Here is a 20434-nt window from a genome sequence, read left to right as displayed (position 1 = left end):
GTGACTGGCTTACAAGCTTTCAAGAGGGAGCCTAGATCCAGAGGGCATGGAGGAAGGTAGACTCTCCACTGAGTAGTATCCAATCTGTCTGGGTGAGGCTGATGAAAGAAGTTGAGGATAGGTCTCTTGTGGTACAATAGTGAATAATTGCTATCAGAACTGACTGTGAGGGTTGGAAATGTAAAGGGAGACATTTTGTAGCAAAAGGAGGGGAGTGATTGACTTTGCAGTCCAGGAGTGTAGGTCCTTGGCACCATCAAAGGAGAAGAGGGGAGAGCGGGGCCCTGCCCAGAGAACACAGTGACCCAGAGATGGTGGCAGAGACGATGACGTGGAGCAGTTGGGCACTCCAGAGAGGGTGAAGGGCTGTGTGCTGACCACCGGGGGTGGGGGGGGGTGGGGGCAGGCTTGCAGGGTATACCCTTTGGTTGGTTGATGATGCATGGAGGGAATTGTGACCATGGTGATGAAAAGATATACAACAGGATGAATGTAAAGCTAATGTTCTCCTATGTAAACTATCACAGAATTCACAATTAAACATTAAAAATAAAGTATGGAAACCTCATCTTCCATAAATGTACTCTCTTCCCTGATACCAGAGAACTAACATGATGGCTTCACCTTCAGTATGTCATGAGCAGAGGTAAAACCGCAAGAAACATCTAATGTTCAAAGCACATAATATATTTTTCATGTGCTCTTGTAGCTCCCAGGATATCATTGAATAAAATTTAAAATTAGAGAAAATAGGACTGTCTTTGGGATCAGCAGTATAGAGAAAATATTCCACACTATACCTAACCTTCAAGGATACAGTGTTAGAGTATGTGGTTGTTGCTGTTTAGTGCGATCGAGTTTGTTCCGATCCATAACATCCCTGTATAGGGTTTCTGGGGAATGGTTCGGGAGCTTGAAACACTGACCTTGCAGTTCGAACTGACTTTTCAGATGAGCGCATTAACTTACAATGCCAATCAAGACTCCAGAAAAGGGCAGAATCTCTCAATCTTCCTATAAAGGAAGAAGAAAAACAGAGAAAACGGTTTTGGTCCTTGGGAGGGGCCCTGTTTTTAAATGCTGTGGAGTTGTGTCCAAATCATTGTTGTTGCTGTTGTTATTAAGTGCTGTCAAGTCAGTTCTGACTCATAGCAACCCTGTATAGGGCTTTCAAAGAATGGCTGGTGAGTTTGAACCTTGTGATTCAAACCAACCCTATGGTCCAATGCTTGTTGTTATGTGCCATCAAGTTGCTCCGACTTATAGCCACCTTGCATAGGATTTACGAGGAGCAGCTGGTGGGTTTGAACTGCCAACCTTTCAATTAATGCTTATCCTTAAGTATTACTTCTCAAACAATCTGGCAGTTCTTCAAAAGGTTAAACACAGAGTTACCAGAATTCCTTCTGGTATATTTTCTATAGAAATGAAAACATATGTCCACACAACTTGTACATACAATGTCAATGGTGGTGTGAGGTGGATTTGGTTCTGATTCATAGCGACCCTGCATAGGGTTTCCAAGGCTGTAAATCTTTACTGGAGCAGAAAGCCTCATCTTTCTCCCATGGAACAGCTGGTAGTTTCGAATTGCTGACTGTGAGATTAGCATCCCGACTCGTAATCACTACATTACCAGAGCTCCTTACATGCTGATTATTCAAAATAACTAAAAAGTGGGAACAACTCAAATGTCTGTCAACTGATAAGTAGATAAATGGAATGTGGTATATACAATAAAATATATATACTCAAAATACAATATTGAGCATAAGTAGGAATAAATATTGATACATGCTACATGAATGACCCTTGAAAACATTATGTTCCATGGCTCTGACTCACAGTGACCTGATATAGGGTTTCAAGGCTGTACACCTTTATGGGAGCAGAAAGTTCCATCTCTCTCCTCCAGAGAGCCTGTGGGTTTGAATTGCTGACCTTGAGGTTTGCAGCCCAACTTGCAACCCACTATGCTACCAGGGATTCTGGTATGATATGTAGGTAAAAAAATTTTTTTTTAATTGTAACAATTTTTTTTTTTTCCCTATTCTGTTTTGTTGGGAAGGATTTACACAGAAATACTTAGGAATATATAATCATTTAAATAACCAAAGGGCACATTCTGCAAGCTTGCCTGCTGGCCACAAACACACAGTCTTTCTCTTTCCATGAGTCTAGAGTCTTCAGTTGCTCTATCTCTCCATGTCCTCATTTCTGCCTCCATCTCTGGTGTCACTACTTCTCTGGATAGGGTCCCACATTCCGCTTGGCTTGGGAGCAAGCTACTGAGGCTAGGTCAAATGAGTACTATCTACAAGTCTGGGTGTTCTTGTGCATCTCCCCTTAGTTCATATCAGCTGAACACTTCAATCTTAGCTCTAGCCCTCTGTATCTATGTCCTCGTCCATGGACTCAGGAATCCTCGTCCATGGACTCAGGTCTCAACACACGTCCGACCAACCAGCCCTTCCTCTTCTCTCATCTCCAGGTCAACAGGTGTCTATGGAACATGGTCAAACTCAGCCCATATCTTCCACCAACATGGTCAACAGCAGTCTTACATGCCTGCTCATGTTGAGTTTCAGTCTTGGAGGGTGGGTTGTTCTGAAGGGACTTGACTGCTTATTCTGGTAGCACCCCCCACAAACAACTTGCTTGTTCTTGCAGTAGCTAATCAGACTGCCATTTTTGTTTTGGATTTTCTGGCTGGTCTTTCTTTCAAGAAGTATCTTCTGTTCCTCTAGCTATTCCAGGATGGTCTGCTTGTTCTTTCAAGTGTGAATGTCCCACCACACAAGGTTTTGGATGGGGCTCAGGATTCCACTTGAACCTACAAAGACACTACAAAGACTCCACAAGAAGCCTATTTCACTAGGCAAATTCTAGAACTTCTTTCAAGTATTCCAATCAGTTATAGGCTGAAGACGGGCTTACAAGTTTTCTGTATTCATGTTTCCCAATATTCCTAAAAAGCTGTTTGTTTTTTTCTTTTTTAAAAAAGCACTTAAATGACTAATGTTTGCCTGCCTTAGTAGAACCACATGGGCCAGAGATCATGTCTATGTATTCAGTGGGATAGCTAAGAATGAACAGGGACAAGTGAAAGAAGAAATGTATCATGATCCATTTCTCTTCATTCCCCCTCCTCAGGTAAGCAGGGTTGTCAGGACCATATTGTTGTTGTTGTTGTCAAGTGCTGTTCAGTCGATTCTGACCTATAGCGAGCCTGTATAGGGTTTCTGAGGAGCAGCTGGTAAGCTTGAACCACCGACCTTGAGGTTCAAACGGCTTTGCAGTCTGGAGCATTAACCCACAGCACCACATCAGGACCATATATGTTCTGAGAAAACTCTTCTTCCTATTCTCTACATTTAGGTCAACAGGAGAGGTGAATCCATTTACCTTCATAATCGAGCCAACTGGGTGACTGTAGGCATCTGTTCTTCCAGTCACACCCAGAAGACCCCCAATGTGATGCTGTTAGCACACCTGGCACCCACTGCCCAGAAAGATGCAGACCCTATGTATGAAAGTCTCCTAACATCTCCTTTAACAGAAAAACTGGTGCTTACCAGGTGAGTTACAAAAGAATGAGGTGAAGAATCATACACATAATGTATTCCCCCTTCAGAGCTGAAAATGAAAACACTGACAGTTGCTCCAAGGAAACCTTCCATTTGCTGTGATCCATGTTGCAAATGACAAGAGATGTCTCCTTAAAATCAGAGAAAGCATTTATGACAAACTGGGGGGTCAAATAGGTGGTTAATTTTTTAAAATTAAATATAAATAACAGGAAGTGAAGTTTCATAATAAACATGCCTCTTTGCCCCTTCAATTCCCACCTTTTTTTGGAATTAGCTCTGATTTTATCTTACTCACTAACTAATTTACAATATAAAAACAAATGTTGCTGCTATTGATCCCATTCCAACTCATGGCGGCCTCATGCCTGTCAGAGTAGAACTGTGTTGGATAGAGTTTTCAATGGGTGACTATTTGAAAGTAGATCACCAGGTCTTTCTTACAAGAACTTGTGGCATATTCTTGAGCAAATCACTTCCCGAAGTATCAACTTTGTTGTTATTGTTTTGGTGCCACTGAGTCAGTTCTGACTCGTGGTGGTGGTGGTGGTGGTGTGCTGTAATTCTTTATGGGAGCAGAAAGTCTCATCTTTCTCCATGGAACAGCTGGTAGTTTCGAACTGCTGACCTTAAGGTTCGCAGCCCGATTCGTAACCACTCTGCTACCAGAGAGTGACAATATATACAATGGAACAAGATGCTGTCCAATCCTGAACCATCTTCTCAATCGTCGTCATGTTTGAGCCCATTGTTGCAACCACTGTCAATCCATCTTGTCGAGGGTCTTCCTCTTTTTTTTAACTGACCCTCTCCTTTACTATGTATGATGTCCTCTCCATGGGCTAGTGCCTCCTGATGTTGTTGTTGTTGTTGTTAGGTGCCATCGAGTTGGTACCGACTCATAGTGACCTTATGCACAGCAGAACGAAACACTTCCTGATCCTGACCAATCTTGATAGCATGTCCTAAATGGGGCAATGTCCCATGGTAAATAATTGCTGTATTCATTTCCTATGTCTGCATAAGAAAATATGACAAATAGAACGTTATTATTGCATAGCAAGTCTAAGATCAGAATGTACAGCTGTGTTGATTTCTTCTAAGGCTCTGAGGGTTCCATATCCCTCTCCCTGTTACAGGTAGCTCCAAGTTGTCCCTTCACTTGCAACTATAGCACAAGGCATTTGAAAAGGCCCCCAATGAGAAGACACTCAACGAAAAAGAGGAAGAGAGGAGAACTGGGCAGTGTGTCTTTCTGTTGTGTCACTATGAGTCTAAACTGATTCCATGGCACCTAACTAACAACAACAATATAATCTAATCAGATAAGATTAGACCTCTCCCTACTTCAGTATGATCTCACTTTAACCTAACTGATAACATTTTCAAATACCTATTTCTGGAATTTCTGGGGCAAGACGGCAGAGTAGGCAGATGCACTGAGCAGCAAAGACATGAAAGATCAAGTGAAACCAAGACACATGCTGATCCTGGAATCCTGAGCTTCCGAAGATAGCACAACTAGAACTGAAGAAGTGGAATAGGAGCACTGAGGGGGAATAAAATCAGGTGGGCTGTAGATTGGCCTGAAGCAGTGTGACTATCTTGAACTTTTAGGAGTGGCTGTTGATACAGCAGTATTCAGACACAGGATGAAGTTGGAGGTTGGTGACAAGGGGGCTCAGTTCCCCCTTGTTCCTGTGCCCTCGTGGTAGCCAGGGGCATGGTCAGCCCCAGACCTCACCAACCCAGCGATCATTGTCACCTCCTCCTGAGCAACCTCAGCTGTACCTGAGCTTGGGCTTCAGACATACCACCCCTGGAGGTGAGTGAAACCATCTTGAACTATACTACACAAACAGCAAACAGGAAACTGCATTCTTACTTTCAGTTTCTACCACTTTGAGAGGTGATGAGTGTTGGAGAACACACCAACAAACACCCATGAATTAAATATAAATACAACATCACAATGTCTCAGAGATAACAGACCATTTCTAGTTACATAAAGAAACAAAACAGAGTGCCTCAAACAAGAGACTAAAATACAGCATTAGAAAATAAAACAGCAGACAAGGTATTGAAACTATATGATAAGGAATTTACCAAGCATGTTAAGTACCTTAAATGGATTGAGAGACTGAGAAAATAGATGAATCAAGGAAAACATAGACAAAACTTTAGAAGAATTCAGGAAACAAACCAACAAAACAAATGAATAATGGGAAACCATACAAAAACAGCCACTAGAAAATCAGAAGATTAATACTAAGACTTCAGAAATAAGTAATACATTGGAAGGACAAAGAAGTAGAATTGAATCAATGTAATGTTAAATTACTGAGCTTTAAGACAAATCTCTCAATATTCATCTGCTAGAGCAGAGAACCAAGGGCCATTTGGATATTTATAACATCATTTGCAAGCCATACAAAATTATCAACTTAAAAATTAGCCTGCTAAATAAAAAGAAACAAACAAACAAAATTAGCCTTCTATATTTGATTATGTATTTAATTAACTCAACCCTAATGTGATGGCTGGAACTGCAGTTGCTTTGGCAGGGACAGACCAAATGATTTCATGGGCTTTATATGGCCCGCAGGCCAGATGTTCCCCACCCCTCTGATAATAGGAACAGTCAGAAAAGCTAGTTAAAAAAAAAAAAAAAATTATGGACACTATCAAGAGGACTAACTTATATTTTGATTGGAATTCTAAAACAGGAAGAGACAGAAGAAAAAAACAGAAAATTGTGGAACAGGTGCTAGGAAAAAACTTCCTTAGCATTATTAAAGATTAAAGGAGTTGAATAAACTCCAAACAGGATAGACCTGCAAAGAAAACCACCAACACATATTATAATCAAAATTTCAAAACCAAAGACAAGGAAAAATCCTGAAAGTGGCTCAGGAGAAACAAACAGTTACCTGCAAAGGAGAACTAATAAGACTAAGCTCTGATTTCTCAGCAGAAAATGTGCAGGCAAGAAGACAGTGGATAGTATATATAAAACTCTGGAAAAAAAAAAAAGCCAACCAAGAATCTTATACCCAACAAAACTGTTCATCAAATATGATAGTGAAATTAGGACATTGTCAGATAAACAGAAACTAAAAGAATTTGTAAAAATCAAACCAACCTTTCAAAATATACTAAAAGGAGTTCTTTGGTCAGAGAACCAACAACCTAAACATAACATACATGATAATATCATCCATAACTCAATCCAGATATTGTTGTTAAGTGCTGTGGAGTGGGTTCCAACTCATAGTGACCCTGTATAGGGTTTCTGAGGAGTTGCTGGTGGAATTGAACTTCCAATCTTGTAGTTCACACTGACATTGCAGTCAAGTGCTTAGCCTATAGCACCAGTCCAGGACTCCCAACCCAGATACAGAAGTATTTAAAGTAAAACAAACCTATAAGACTGAAAATAGGGAACCAATGATATTAATTTATAATGAAAACAACTACAAAACCAAAAGAGGGAAAGAGTAGTTACAAAACATCCAAATGGTGAGTAAATCAAGAAGATTTCAAGATAATCTGGCAAAGAAATCAATAAATTAATGGAAACCTCAAAGAAAATTAATACATCTTCACATCAAATCAAGAAAAGGAAAAATCATGAGGATTTAGTAAACATAAAGACAATGTTGTTGCTCTGTGCCGTGGAGTCGGTTCCGACTCATAGCTACCCTATACAGGCTGTAAATCTTTGCGGGAGCAGAAAGCCTCATCTTTCTCCTGCAGAACAACTGGTAGTTTCGAACTGCTGACCGTGAGATTAGCAGCCCGATTCGTAACCACTGCGCTACCAGAGCTTCTTATTAAGACAACAGCAATGAAGAAATTGACAAGAAAATACACAAAGTGAATTCAGCACAGAAAATTATTTAGAACAAAGAAACCGGCAGCACCACAAATAAATGCACAGCAAAAAGATTGCAATCAATTCATAACCAATAGATAATTATCCATCCCTTATCTGTCAGTTTGCTGTACTGTGTTGGCTTATGAGTTGCTGTGAGTCTGGAAGCTATGCCAAAGGTATTTTAAAAACCAGCAGGGGTCATCCATGGTGACAGGTTTCAGCTGAGCTTCCAAAGAAAGACAGACTAGGAAGAAGGAGAAACAGACTACTTCCAAATATTTAGTCACCGAAAATCTTATGAATAGCAGTGGAACACTGCCAGCACCAGAATGCTAAGGTACAGCTGATACAAACCATGGTACTTTGAAAGTATCATAGACTTCTAAAAGAACAAACCGATCTGTGTTGGAAAAAGTACAGCTAGAACGCTTCTTGGAAGCCAAGATGGCCAGACTTCATCTCTCATACTTTGGACATAATCAGGAGGTACCAGTCCCTGGAGAAAGAAAGTGGAGGGTTGGAGAAAAAGAGGAAGACCATCAATGAGATGGATTAGCACAATGGCGGCAGCAATGGGCTCAGGCATAGCAATGATTGTGACAAATATATCATGCTCATGGAAAGGAAGATTTAACATTGTGAAAATGTCAACACTATGCAAAACAATCTGAATCCCAATCCAGATTCCAATATCATCCTTTAAAGAGATGGAAAAAGTGATCACTAACTTTACATGGACAATGAATAAGGAAGGCTGTGGAAGAACTGATGCATTTGAATTACGGTGTTGGAGAAGAATATTAAAAGTACCATGGACTGCCAGAAGAACAAACAAATCTGTGTTGGAAGAAGTAGTTAGAATGCATCTTAGAAATCAGGATGGTAAGACTTTGTCTCTCATACTTGGGACAGGTTATCAGGAGGAGCCAGTCCCTGAAGAAAGACATCATGCTTAGTAAAGTGGAATGTTAGCGAAAAAGACCTCCAATGAAATGAATTGGCACAGTGGCAGCAGCAATGAGCTCAAGTGTAACAATTTTGAGGATGGTGCAGGATTGGGCAGTGTTTCATTCTATTGTTCAGAGGGTCGCTATGAGTCAGAACTGACTTTATGGCACCTAATAACAACAATTTTATATGGAAAGGAAAGAGACCTCGGATAAGCAAAGCATTGCTTAAGAAGAAGAATGAAATTGGAGGCCTCTCACTCCATGCTCTCAAAATCCTACTACACAGCCACAGTGATTAAAACATCCTGGTACTAGTATAACAAAAGATACATAAATCAATGGAACAGAATTTAGAACCAAGAAGTAAATTCACCCACAAAGGGTCAAAACATATTAAATGGGGAAGTGATAGTCTCTTCAACAAATGATGCTGGCAAAACTGGAAATCCATTTACAAAGAAGAATGAAAGAAGACCCATATCTCATACCATATACAAAAACAAACTCAGCGTGGATTAAAGACCTAACTGTAAAACCTAGATCTATAAAGATCACCAGTGATAAATTAGGGGCCCTAATAAAGATTTACACCCTCGGAAACCCTGTACAGGGTCGCTATGGGTCGGACCCGACTCGATGGCACTTAACAACAACAACAACAATATATTGTAAAACATAACTAAAAACACACAAACAATAGAAGACAATATAGATGACTGGGACCTTCTAAAAATTAAACACATATGTGTATCACAAAATTTCACCAAAAGAATTATAAGAGAGCCCACAGACTAGGAAAAGCTCCTTACAACCACATATCAGACAAGGGACGAATCTTGAAAATTTACAGAAAACTACAACATCTCTATGAGAAAAGACAAATGACCTAATTTAAAAATGGACACATAACATGAACAGACACCTCACCATGAAAGACATTCAGGCAGCCAACAAACATATGAAGAAATGTTCATGATCATTAGCCATTAGAGAGATGCAAATCTAAACAACAATGAGATATCATCTCACCCCAGCATTAATAGCAAAGTTCAAATAAACAGAAAACATCAAATGCTGGTGAGGCTGTGGAGAGACTGGGACCCTCCTACATTGCTGGTGGGATAGTAAAATGGTTCAACCATTGTGGAAAATGGTATGGCATTTCCTCAGAAAGTTAGAAATAGAAATACTATATGACCCAGCAATCCCTCTACTTGGTATATACTCACAAGAAATAAGACCCAGGACACGAGTAGATATATGCACACCAATATTCATCGCAGCGCTATTCACAATAGTAAAAAATGAGGATAGCCTAAGTGCCCATCAATGGAAAATTTAATAAACAAACTTTGGTCCATACACACAATGGAATTTTATGCACCATTGAAGAATAATGATGACTCTGTGAAACACCCCATAACATGGATGAAGCTGGAGGGCATTATGCTGAGTGAAACTAGTCAATCACAAAAAAACAAATATTGTATATAAGACCATTATTGTAAAAACTCAAGAAAAGATTTTTCATGCTAAAAGAAACATTCTTTGATGGTTACCAGGGTGGGAGGGAAGGGAGAGTAATTCACTGGCTAGAGGGTACACACATTTTAGCTCTGGTGACAGAGAGACAATATACAAGAAGAGGGGAGTTGGCATAAGAATAATGAATATAGGTGAAGACACAGTACTAAAGGGATGGAGGTAAATAGTGTTGTATATACAACCTTGGAACAACAGTGTTCTGCAGGTAGACATGGACAGATACACAGACTGAACAGGTATGGGAGGAAGACTGGGAGTATATCCATAAATACATAAAGGATATTTTTATATATGTATTTAACTTTGCCGCAAGCATAGCTATAAATGTGGGGAAGTGCTGTTGAGTCAATTCTAACTCATAGTGATCCTGTGTAGACTTTCCAAGGAGTACCTGTTGGGTTTGAATAGCCAACCTTGCAGTTAGCAATTCAGTGCTTATCCTAAAGCACCACACAAAGACTCAAGCAAAATGATGGAAGTTTCTTAGATACTATGAAACAGCTTAAGGCCATGAGTTTCTGGCCCTGGGGGCTCAGGACCATAGTCTCAGGGGACAACATGGCCAATTGGCATAACATAGTTCACAAAGGCAATGTTCTGAATCCTACTTTGGTGAGTAGTGATTGAGATCTTTAAAGCCCAGAGTGACCATCTAATGTGCAACTATTGTTCTCTCTGTGTGCAGAAGAAAGAAGAGTGATGAAAATTGAAGAGGCTTGGAATCAATTAGTCCAATGGACTAATGGAACATGTGAACATCAGTCTCCACAGCTCTAAGACCAGAAGGACTACATGGTGCCTTGCTATCCCTACCAACTGCTCTGAAAGGGATCACATTAGAAGGTCCCAGATAGAATGGGAGAAAATGTGGAATAAAACTCAAAATTATAAAAAGAAAAAAGGCTCAGGATTACTGGTCAGAAAGAAACTTGAGAAATCCGAGACTATGGCCCTTGACCACCCTTCAGATCTGAAACTGAATTCACCCTCGTGGCCCAATTTTCCACCAAGCAATAGCTAGGTAGAGGGGATAACAACACTCATAAGCTATGCTCACCATGCAATGGTCAATCATTCAAAATCAAAAGAGCAACATTTACCTAAGGACAAAGGTGAGAAGGGTTGGAAAGATGGGTGGAATCGAAATAGGTACCACAGGGAGGAAGTGGGACTAATGTTGCATGAAGGGGATTGCATGTAAAACTGATGATCTCATCTGTAAACCTTCACTCAATTCACAATAAAAAAGTTTTTTTTTAAAAAAAGTAGGAGTTCACTGAAGCTCACTACCAGTTGTAGTAGTAGAAGATGACCTTGGACCAGAAACAAAAACAGAAAAAGAAAAAAAGACCAAAAATAGGGAGCCAGAGACACTAGTTGCTACACATAACAAAAACCACAAAGTAAAATGTTGTCGTTGTTAAGTGCCATCGAGTCACTTCTGACTAATAGCAAGGATTGGCTGGTGAGCTTGAATAATAAATAATAATGAGTCAAAAATTATGTGCACTCTGATTATATTAACATGCCTGACCACGTCCACAGCTGATGACAACATTGAGCATGGATGTGAAGTGATTCTGTCGAACAGATGTGTGACAGTGGATTATGTGCTAAATTGTTAGCAAACCAGACCTGGCTCTGCTTATGAAATAACCCACAACAAAGTTGGGTTTCAAAAAGTTTGTGCAAGATGGGTACTGCAACAACTCACAGAAAAGCATAAACAGAAGCGTTTGGACACCGGCAAGCAAAATTTGAACCGATACTTGAAGAAAGGTAAAAATTTCTTTTAAAAAATCATTACTGGTGATGAGACATGTATTCACACTAGGAGTCTGCGAGTAAACAGCAGGGTATGTAATAGAAACATCTTCAATTGCCAACGAAGAAGAAGTTCAAAAGTCAACCATCTGCTGGAAAACTGATGCTTACAGTTTTCTGGGATTCTCAAGAGCCAGTACTGGAACACGGTCAGGAAAAAGGCTCAACAACAGTGCTCATTACAGTGAGATGCTCACTGAAGAGCTGAAGCCTAAACTTTAGATTAAATGCAGAGGATTGCTATCCAAGGGCGTTGTGATCTTGTGTGACAATGCATGTCCTCACTTATCTGCCCACACTGTTGACACTCTATAAAAACTGTGTTTTGAGGTGTTAAAGCATCCTCCCTATAGTCCTGATCTTGCCGCATTGGACTTTGACCTGTTTGGTCCCCTGAAAGCATCCCTTCAAGGATGAAGATTCACCCCTGATAAAGAAGTGGAGACAGCAGTGCATTCGTGACTCACAATTCAACTGAAAATACTTTTTAATAAAAGGAATATGAACGCTTGTTGACACGTTGACAAAGTATATTGAAAAGCAAGTATATTATGTCGAAAATTATGTATTAGTCTTTTCTGAGAGTTGATGAAAATAAATTCTACATCCAGAGTGTGAATAAATTTTGACTCACCCACATAGTTACAAACCTTCCAGGTGAAAAGGAAATTAAATAGAGTTCAAGAAAAAATAACAATAAATAAATACCAAACTGTAACCCTCAAACTACACTAAACCTTACTCCTAGCCCTAGCTTAGCCCAACCTCTATCCTTAACACTAATGCTAGTCCACTCTTAACCCTACCATACGAAGTCCTGAAGCGATCTACCCCTGACCTAGCCATAGTCCTAACCCTAGTTCCTTATTCCTACTCTGCCCCCAAATAAATAAAAGTAAAGGTGTGACTTTCAACTACCGTATTTCCAAATAGTCACATTCATAGGCACCAGGAGTTAGGACTTTACTATCTTTTTTTGAAGGGGAACAATTCAATCCATAACAGTTGGCATTCCTTTTTTTTTTTTTTTTTTTTTTAATGATAGTGTGGTTTTGATTAAGGTTTACACAGCAGTTTAGGTTCAATTAAACAATTTCTAAAAACTTTCTCCTTATTTCCCGCTGGTTTCTCTATTTTCATTAATCTAGTTTAACTCTACCTCCTTACCTTCTCATCTTTGTTTTAAAGTAATTGTTGACCAGTTGATCTTATACATATGATTTTGTAAAGAAGCAATATTCAGGGTGATATTCTTTTTATTTGGAGCCAATCTGTTACTTACCTATGGCAGTAAAATTGTTTAGTGCATTGGATTTTAGGAATACTGAGTAGGATAAGACAGTCCACGGGAGTCTGATTATCTCTCCATAAACTAAAGATACAAGTCAGCACCTCAAAAGCTAAGGAGCTTATCTGAGATCATGGCGGCCACAATAAGGTACTCTCCCACCCAGGCCTTCCCCAACTCATACCTGTCTGGGAAACAAGCCTGTGGTGCTGAGTCTCATGCTTTAAAGTGCTATAAAATATAAAATGAAAAGCCTTACTACTGTTAGATCTCCAGACGATGTTACATTTGCCTTTGCAGGTTTCTTCCTTTGCAGTTTGTGACTCTTTCTGTGCATGATGCTAAGAACATGCGCCTCAAAGTAAAGCTGGTGAGCGGTCGAGCCTACTACTTACAGCTCTGCTCCCCCGTGAATAAACAGGAAACCTTATTTTCTCAATGGGTGGATCTCATTGCCTTGCTGAATCAGGAGAAAAACAAAATTTCCAAAGTGTCAGAATTCTCAAGTCTCTCAGAAATCACAAACAGCACAGAAATCACAGGCTCTCTGGACATCATGGATATTGCCGCCATCACCGCTTTGCAGACTCCGTATGTGTACCAGTGCGCAGACGCCACATGTGGCATGGAGAGTGTGGATTTCTCAGAATTCACAGATGTCACCGACGTCACGGACGTCACGGATGTCCCAGAAACCGAGACTACAGAGTTCCCCGATGTAAGAATTGTCACAGAAGTCACAGAAGTTATAGACATCTCTGATGAACCAAACGTCTCAGAGGTCACAGTGGTGTTTGAAAACGACGACATACGCCGGGCCAAACTAGAGGAAAAGGTAAGTGACATGGAAAATTATATTATTTTAAAAATTATTGAATTTTTTATAGGTTTTATTTTTTAGGGAGGTTTTCGTTGTACAGAAAATTGTACAGGAAGTACAGAGAATTCCCATATAGCCTTTCCCCCACATGTCCCTCTTTCCTGCATACAGTTTCCCCTGTAAGTAACATGTTACATTCCTGTTGCACATTTATAATTGATGAACCAATATGGATAATGTTATTGTTAAACAAAGTCCATAGTTCACAAAATACAGCCAGAACGCTCCTTTGAAGCCAGAATGGCAAGACTTTGTCTCTTATACTTTGGACACATTAGCAGGAGGGACCTAGAGAAGGACATCGTTCTTGATAAAGTAGTGGATCAGAGAAAATGAAGAAGACCTCCAACTAAATGAATTAGCACAGTGACAGCAGCAATGGGCTCAAGCGTCACAATTGTGAGGATGGCACAGGACTGGGCAGTGTCTTGTTCTGTTGTGCATAGGGTTGTTGTGAGTTGGCACCAACTCCACAGCACCTAACAACAACAAGTAGTTTACATTAAAGTTGACTCTTTTTGCTGTACAATCGATGAGGTTTGGCAAATGCCTAATGTCATGTGTCTACCATTTCAGTATCATACATAAGCTGAGAGAGCTTCAGAAAGTTTATGATAGGGAGCCCTACTAGTGTAGTGAGTTTATCATTGGGCCACTAACCACAAAATGTTCATGGACAAATTCTATTATCTTTTAACGCCACTTTTCCATGAACTTTTTATAGCCCCCTCATATTTTCACTGCCCTATTCATCCCTCTCCCCCTTCCCCTGAATCACTGTCAACCACTGATCTATATTTTTGCCTTTTCTAGAATGTCATATACTTGAAATCACAGTACATAACTTTTTCAGTCTAGCTTCTTAGCAGTTTGCATTTGAAGTTCCTCTATGCTTTCTTGTGACTTAGAGCTCATTTCTTTCTACTGCCAAATAATACTATATTGTGTGGATGTACCATGGCTAGGTAATCTACTCAGTAGGTATTAAAGGACATCTTGGTTGCTCCCAATTCTTGGTTGGTCTTTCATTCTTTAATAGTCAAGAACAAGAGTGATTACAAAGTTGATTACCAAAATGCTATGGGAACTACTCTGTGTTTAATAATGAGATTCCATCCCTCGGAACCTGCTGTCAAATTATTATAAGATGTCCCTAAAAAGGAATGACCATCCTTGCCATCAAACGTTACCCATTATCAGAAAATTATTGTCTAATGGAAATAAGTTTGGATTATAATTAGAAGACCTGGGTTAGAATTTTACTGTACTGTGTATTCGTTGTGTGACTTTGGACTAGTCACTGAACCTAAAAAGCATTTATATATATTGCAAGAGATGTTTTAAGATTTAAATGTTTATAAAAGTACCGTGAAGGATGAAATATAGGTAAAGATGAGGTTGGAAGTAGGAAAATTAAAAAATTGAAAGAAGTACATCACTTAAAAAAAAAAAAAAAAGGCCAGAAAAAACACAATGCCAAAGAATGGTTAATTCAATTGGCTTGAGCAAAAAAGCATGTGGAGAACATATTAAAAGGTATGACTGAAAAGTTGCTTGCAACCATTGAGTGTCAAATTAGGAGGTTTGGACTTCACTCTTTGGGAAAGTTTTATCAACACCAAAGGCTTCTGTGTAAGAGACTGAAAGAAGTGTGTTTTTTAAACATCAATCTGATGACAGGTTAGATTGTAAGTAAAGAGATCAATTTGAAAACTACTGCTGGAAAACCTCCAGCAAGATCACAATAAAAAGGGCAAAAGATATGGAATAATGTTTCACAGAAGAAACAATTGGTAAGTCATGAGAAAAAAAAAGTTTAACCTGACTAGAAACTAAAGAAATGAATATCTAGAAAAAAAAAATGTATCTTTTAAAAAAATTATTAATTCAACATTAGTAAAGGTATGGTGAACTGGGTGAGAACTGGTACAGACATTCTTGAAATCATAATGAATCAAGAACCTTAAAATAATTTTATACAAAGAGAAGTGGCAAGATGGCAGAGTAGAGAGTAACACTGTGCAGACCCTCTGCAACTAAAGATACAGAAAACCAAAAGAAATGGATGCAGAGGATAGTCCTGGAACCCTGAACTTCAGATGAAGGGATAGAGAAGTGGATAGAATGCTTAATAAGAGAGGAAGCTGAATAGACGCAGTAAAAAAACGGAGACAGAGTGGTGAACTACACTGGCCAACCAGACATGGCACAGCCATTTTAAACCTCTGTGAGCAGCTTCAAAAACAAGACAGTATATTGATATTACAGAAACATGCTGGTGACTCACAGAGATCAAGGGGACAGCCTCTGTGCCCATACAGCCCAGCCACAACTGTACCATCTACCCACCCACTAGACAAGAATCAGTAGCAATTGCTATACACCTGATCAACAACAACAACCAGCATCAGTCAAACCCACACTGAACTGAGCAGCACAATGAACAGAGAATGGTGTACACACTTCCATCTCCTAATCATACCCACCAGGAAGCAGTTGGTGAGTGCCTAAGAACACACAACACACAATCATCAAATTAAGTACTAATACAACAGCACCACAATGTCTTGGAAACAACAGACAATTTATGTTCAGATGAAGAAAATAAAGACAGAGTGACTTAAACAAGTGACCAAGAGACAGCTGGAAAATGTTTTTCAGGGGAAAAAAGACATTTGAACTATCTGAAAAAGAATTATATCTAGGTACTTCCAAACAAGATACTTTTTAACAGAAAGGTTGAGGAAAACAAGGAAGAATTCTAGAAAACACTACAGGAACAAACAAACAAAATAGATAAAAGATTGGAGATCCTGCAAATAGAAATCAAGAAGATTAATAATGAAGTTTCAGAGATGGACAATACAAAGGAGTATAATTGAATCAATGGAAGGCCAAATTAGTGAACTTTAAGATAAAAATATCTCAATATTATAATAAGTCAGAAGAAAGAAAGAAACAATCCATAGAGAGCCTAGGATTCATGTGGGGCATCATAAAGAGGAGCAATTTACCTGTGATTGGAATTCCAGAACAGGAAGACAACAAAGAAAAGCACAGAAAAGATAAACAAATAGTTGTTCACAGAAAACTTCTGTAACATCATGAAAATAAAGAAGATGAACATTCACGAAACTGAACAAAATCCATACAGGATAGACCTCAAAGGAAGTCAGTGACATTGTTTACATTCTTCAAGTTGGATAACTGTCTAGCTACCTTTTTCTAAACTATTTCAGCACCATTAACGTAGTCACTGCCCCTAAGCTTCTCACTAACCTTTTGAAATACTGTCATTCTTTTGATCCCACATACATAACTCTTTGAGAAAGCACAATGCTCAAGGCAGACATACTTCACTAATTAGGTTAAACTGTTGTGTGGTTCAAAGTTGACTTCCAGAAAAGTTTTGGTTTGAGGTTTAAGGTTTGAAAATTAGCTCTGGACAATAGTTTCAGGTGTATATCTATCCCCAATAACTCCAGAAACAACATGAGTTTTAAATGTGTCACAACACGTGTGTCAGGCAGCAGTAGGGCAAGTCCCAGGCCTACACTGAGAGCCTCCTTCCAAAGCCAGCTCTTCCCAATGGCCACACAGCCCTCCCCCCGTCATTTTTGCATGTATGCACTCTTTATCAAACATTGCTCCACAAATTATCTACTTCTGTATGACACTCTTTTATTACCTGATTTGCTGTTGCTTATTATTTTCGAAGGCTAAAGATGAAAACATTCTGAGGACTGGGTGTCTACGTGATATAAAAACTAAGAATGAGCCCAAAGGACCCTCCAAACATGTCACCATCTCAAACATAACACTGACTTTTGAAGGTGAAAGATGTTTTCAGACTACTTTGACTCCAGAAAACACTGAAGCAGATATATGTGAAGAGATGGATGACAAAATCTCTGAAGAAAAGACGGATTTAAAAAATACACCTCTCAAGGCTGAAGAATCCAGGTATGCAGACAGAGAAGTACTAAGAGGTTAACAGCAATGTAAAGTCACATGTATTCTATAACCCACTGCCATCAAGTTGATTCCTACCCGCAGAGACACTATAGGACAAAGTAAGAAATGCTCCTTCGGGCTTCTGAAACTGCAACTCATTATGGGAACACACAGTCTAGTCTCATCTTTCTCCCTCCGAGTGGCTGTTGGGTTAGCAGCCCAACACTTAATTCACTGTGCCACCATGGATTCTATGTTCTTCACCATCTGTGTAACTCAGGCATCTGCCAGTTTAAGATTTTCAGAGACAGAGGCAGTGTCATTTAATGATGAGATTGTTGTTAGTGTCATTGAGTCAGTTCCAACTCATAGTGACCCTGTATTGGGTTTCCAAGGAGCAGCTGGTAGGTTTGAACTGCCGACCTTGTGGTTCGCAGTCCCATGCTGATCCTATAGCTCCACACCAGTCAACTCTTAATAATCTGCATTTGATTCAAATATGGCTAATTTTTCATTTTCACACCAACTTCGCTAACCATCCAGTCATCATTCTAGGCTGCCTGCCTGATGTCAGTGGTATGGACTTCAGAAAACTTAACAGACTCACAGGATCCCCTACAGATTAAAAACTTGTTGCCTTCTGACCCTATAGTACAGAGTAGAACTGCCTCATAGGGTTTACAAGGTTGTGATCTTTATGGAAGCAAACTGCCACAGCCTTCTCCACAAGTTGATAGGTTGAACTGGTTAAACCAAGTGCTTAACCATTGTGCCACCAGGTTAAAAATTGTAGCCTTGGAAACCCAGTGGTGGTGGTGGTTATGTGTCATGGAGTCAGTTCTGACTCATAGACACCCTGTATAGGGTTTCCGAGGCTATAAATCTTTATGGGAGCAGAAAACCTCATCTTTCTCCTGTGGAACTTCTGTTCGTTTCAAATTGCTGAAGTCGAGGTTAGCAGCCCATATCATAACCACTATGCTACCAGAGCTCCTTTGGAAACCCAATAGGGCAGTTCAACTTAGTCATATAGGGTTTCTATGAGTTGGAATCAACTCTACAGTATTACATGAGTAGATCACCAAGTGTTTTCTTTCTGTTACTAGCTAAGCACTTAACCATTGTGCCACCAGGACTGCTTATTTTGGAGCTAGGGGTATTTAGCTCAAGAATGATGGTTTAAAAGTGCCTTTTGTGATTATTTTGTATTTACCTAAATTTCCCACTTAATAATTTCACAATCTGAAAAAAAAGTCATCATTTCCATTGCTTAATTGTTAGCTGACTGTCCTTCTTCCAAAACAGATTTGTTTGTTCTTCTGGCAGACCCTGGCACATTCTGTAATCTTCTCCCACACCATATTTCAAAGGCATCAATTCTTGTTCAGTATTCTTATTCATTGTCCAGCTTTCCCATGCAGAGGTTGTTGTTGTTGTTATTGTTAAGTGCTGTCCAGTGGGTTCCATATCATAGCAACTCTGTATAGAGTTTCCAAGGAGCAGCTGGTGAGTTTGATCTGCCAACCTTGCGGTTCAAACAGACCTTGCAGTCCAGTGCATATCCTACAGTGCCACACCAGGACAATTTAAAATGCCACAGTTTCAGTCAGACACACCTTAGTCCTCAAAGTGACATCTTTGCTCTTGAATACTCTAAACAGGTCTTTTGCAGCAGATTTGCCTAACGCAATACAGCATTTGATTTTATGACTGCTACTTCCATAAGTGTTGATTGTGGAGCCAAGTAAAATGAAATCCTTGACAATTCCAGTCTTTTCTTCATTTATCATGATGTTGATTGTTGGTCTAGTTGTGAGAATTTTTTTTTTTTTAATTTTGAGGTGTAATTCATACTGAAGGATGTGTAATCATCAATAAGTGCTTCATCAATAAATAGTCATCAATAAGAACTTCAAGTTCTCCTTATTTTCAGCAAGTATATCAGTTTGTTAATGAACTTCCTCCAATTCTGATGCCACATTCTTCTTCATATAGTCCAGCTCCTTATATTGTTTATCATAGAAATTGAATAAGTCTGGTGAAAAGACATTACCCTGATGCACTCCTCTCCTGGTTTTAAATTATGCATAATTTCTAGTCTAACGACTGCATCTTGGTTTATGTATAAATTTTGCACAAGTACAATGTACAGTTCTGGAATTCCCTTAATTCTCAATGTTATTCATAATTTGTTATGATCCACATAGTTGAATGCCTTTGCATAATCAATAAAACACAGAAAAATAGTTTTCTGGTATTCTCTGTTTTCAACCAAAATCTGTCTGACATCAGCAATGATATCCCTTGTTCCACTTCCTCATATAAATCCAGCTTGAATTTCTGGCAGTTCCCTGTGAAATGATGTAAACGTTTTTTTAGTTATCTTCAAAACAACTTTACTTGTGTGTAGTGGAGGTGGTGGTGTGTCATCAAGTTAGTTCTGACTCATATCAACTCTGTACAGGGATTCCAAGACTGTAAACCTTACAGGAGCAGAAAGCCTCATCTTTCTCGTGTGGAGTAGCTGAT

At 39.3% G+C, this 20434-nt stretch overlaps 1 protein-coding gene across 1 annotated transcript in view; it reads left to right on the top strand.

Annotated features, from left to right (window-relative positions):
• The window catches only part of FAM71D (family with sequence similarity 71, member D), a 27140-nt gene extending 9195 nt beyond the window's left edge, over positions 1–17945 (top strand). The window contains exons 2-4 of the mRNA XM_006873063.1: positions 3379–3578; positions 13372–13906; positions 17670–17945. Coding sequence (XP_006873125.1) covers positions 3379–3578; positions 13372–13906; positions 17670–17945 — 1011 coding nt within the window. The remainder of the gene's footprint in view (positions 1–3378; positions 3579–13371; positions 13907–17669) is intronic.
• The last annotated feature ends 2489 nt before the right edge of the window (positions 17946–20434 follow it).

The sequence above is a fragment of the Chrysochloris asiatica genome, unplaced genomic scaffold (genome assembly GCF_000296735.1).
Source record: "Chrysochloris asiatica unplaced genomic scaffold, ChrAsi1.0 scaffold00221, whole genome shotgun sequence".
NCBI classification, from domain to species: domain Eukaryota; kingdom Metazoa; phylum Chordata; class Mammalia; order Afrosoricida; family Chrysochloridae; genus Chrysochloris; species Chrysochloris asiatica.
Note: the sequence above shows the minus strand (reverse complement) of the source record. Positions and strands in the feature narration are given on the sequence as shown.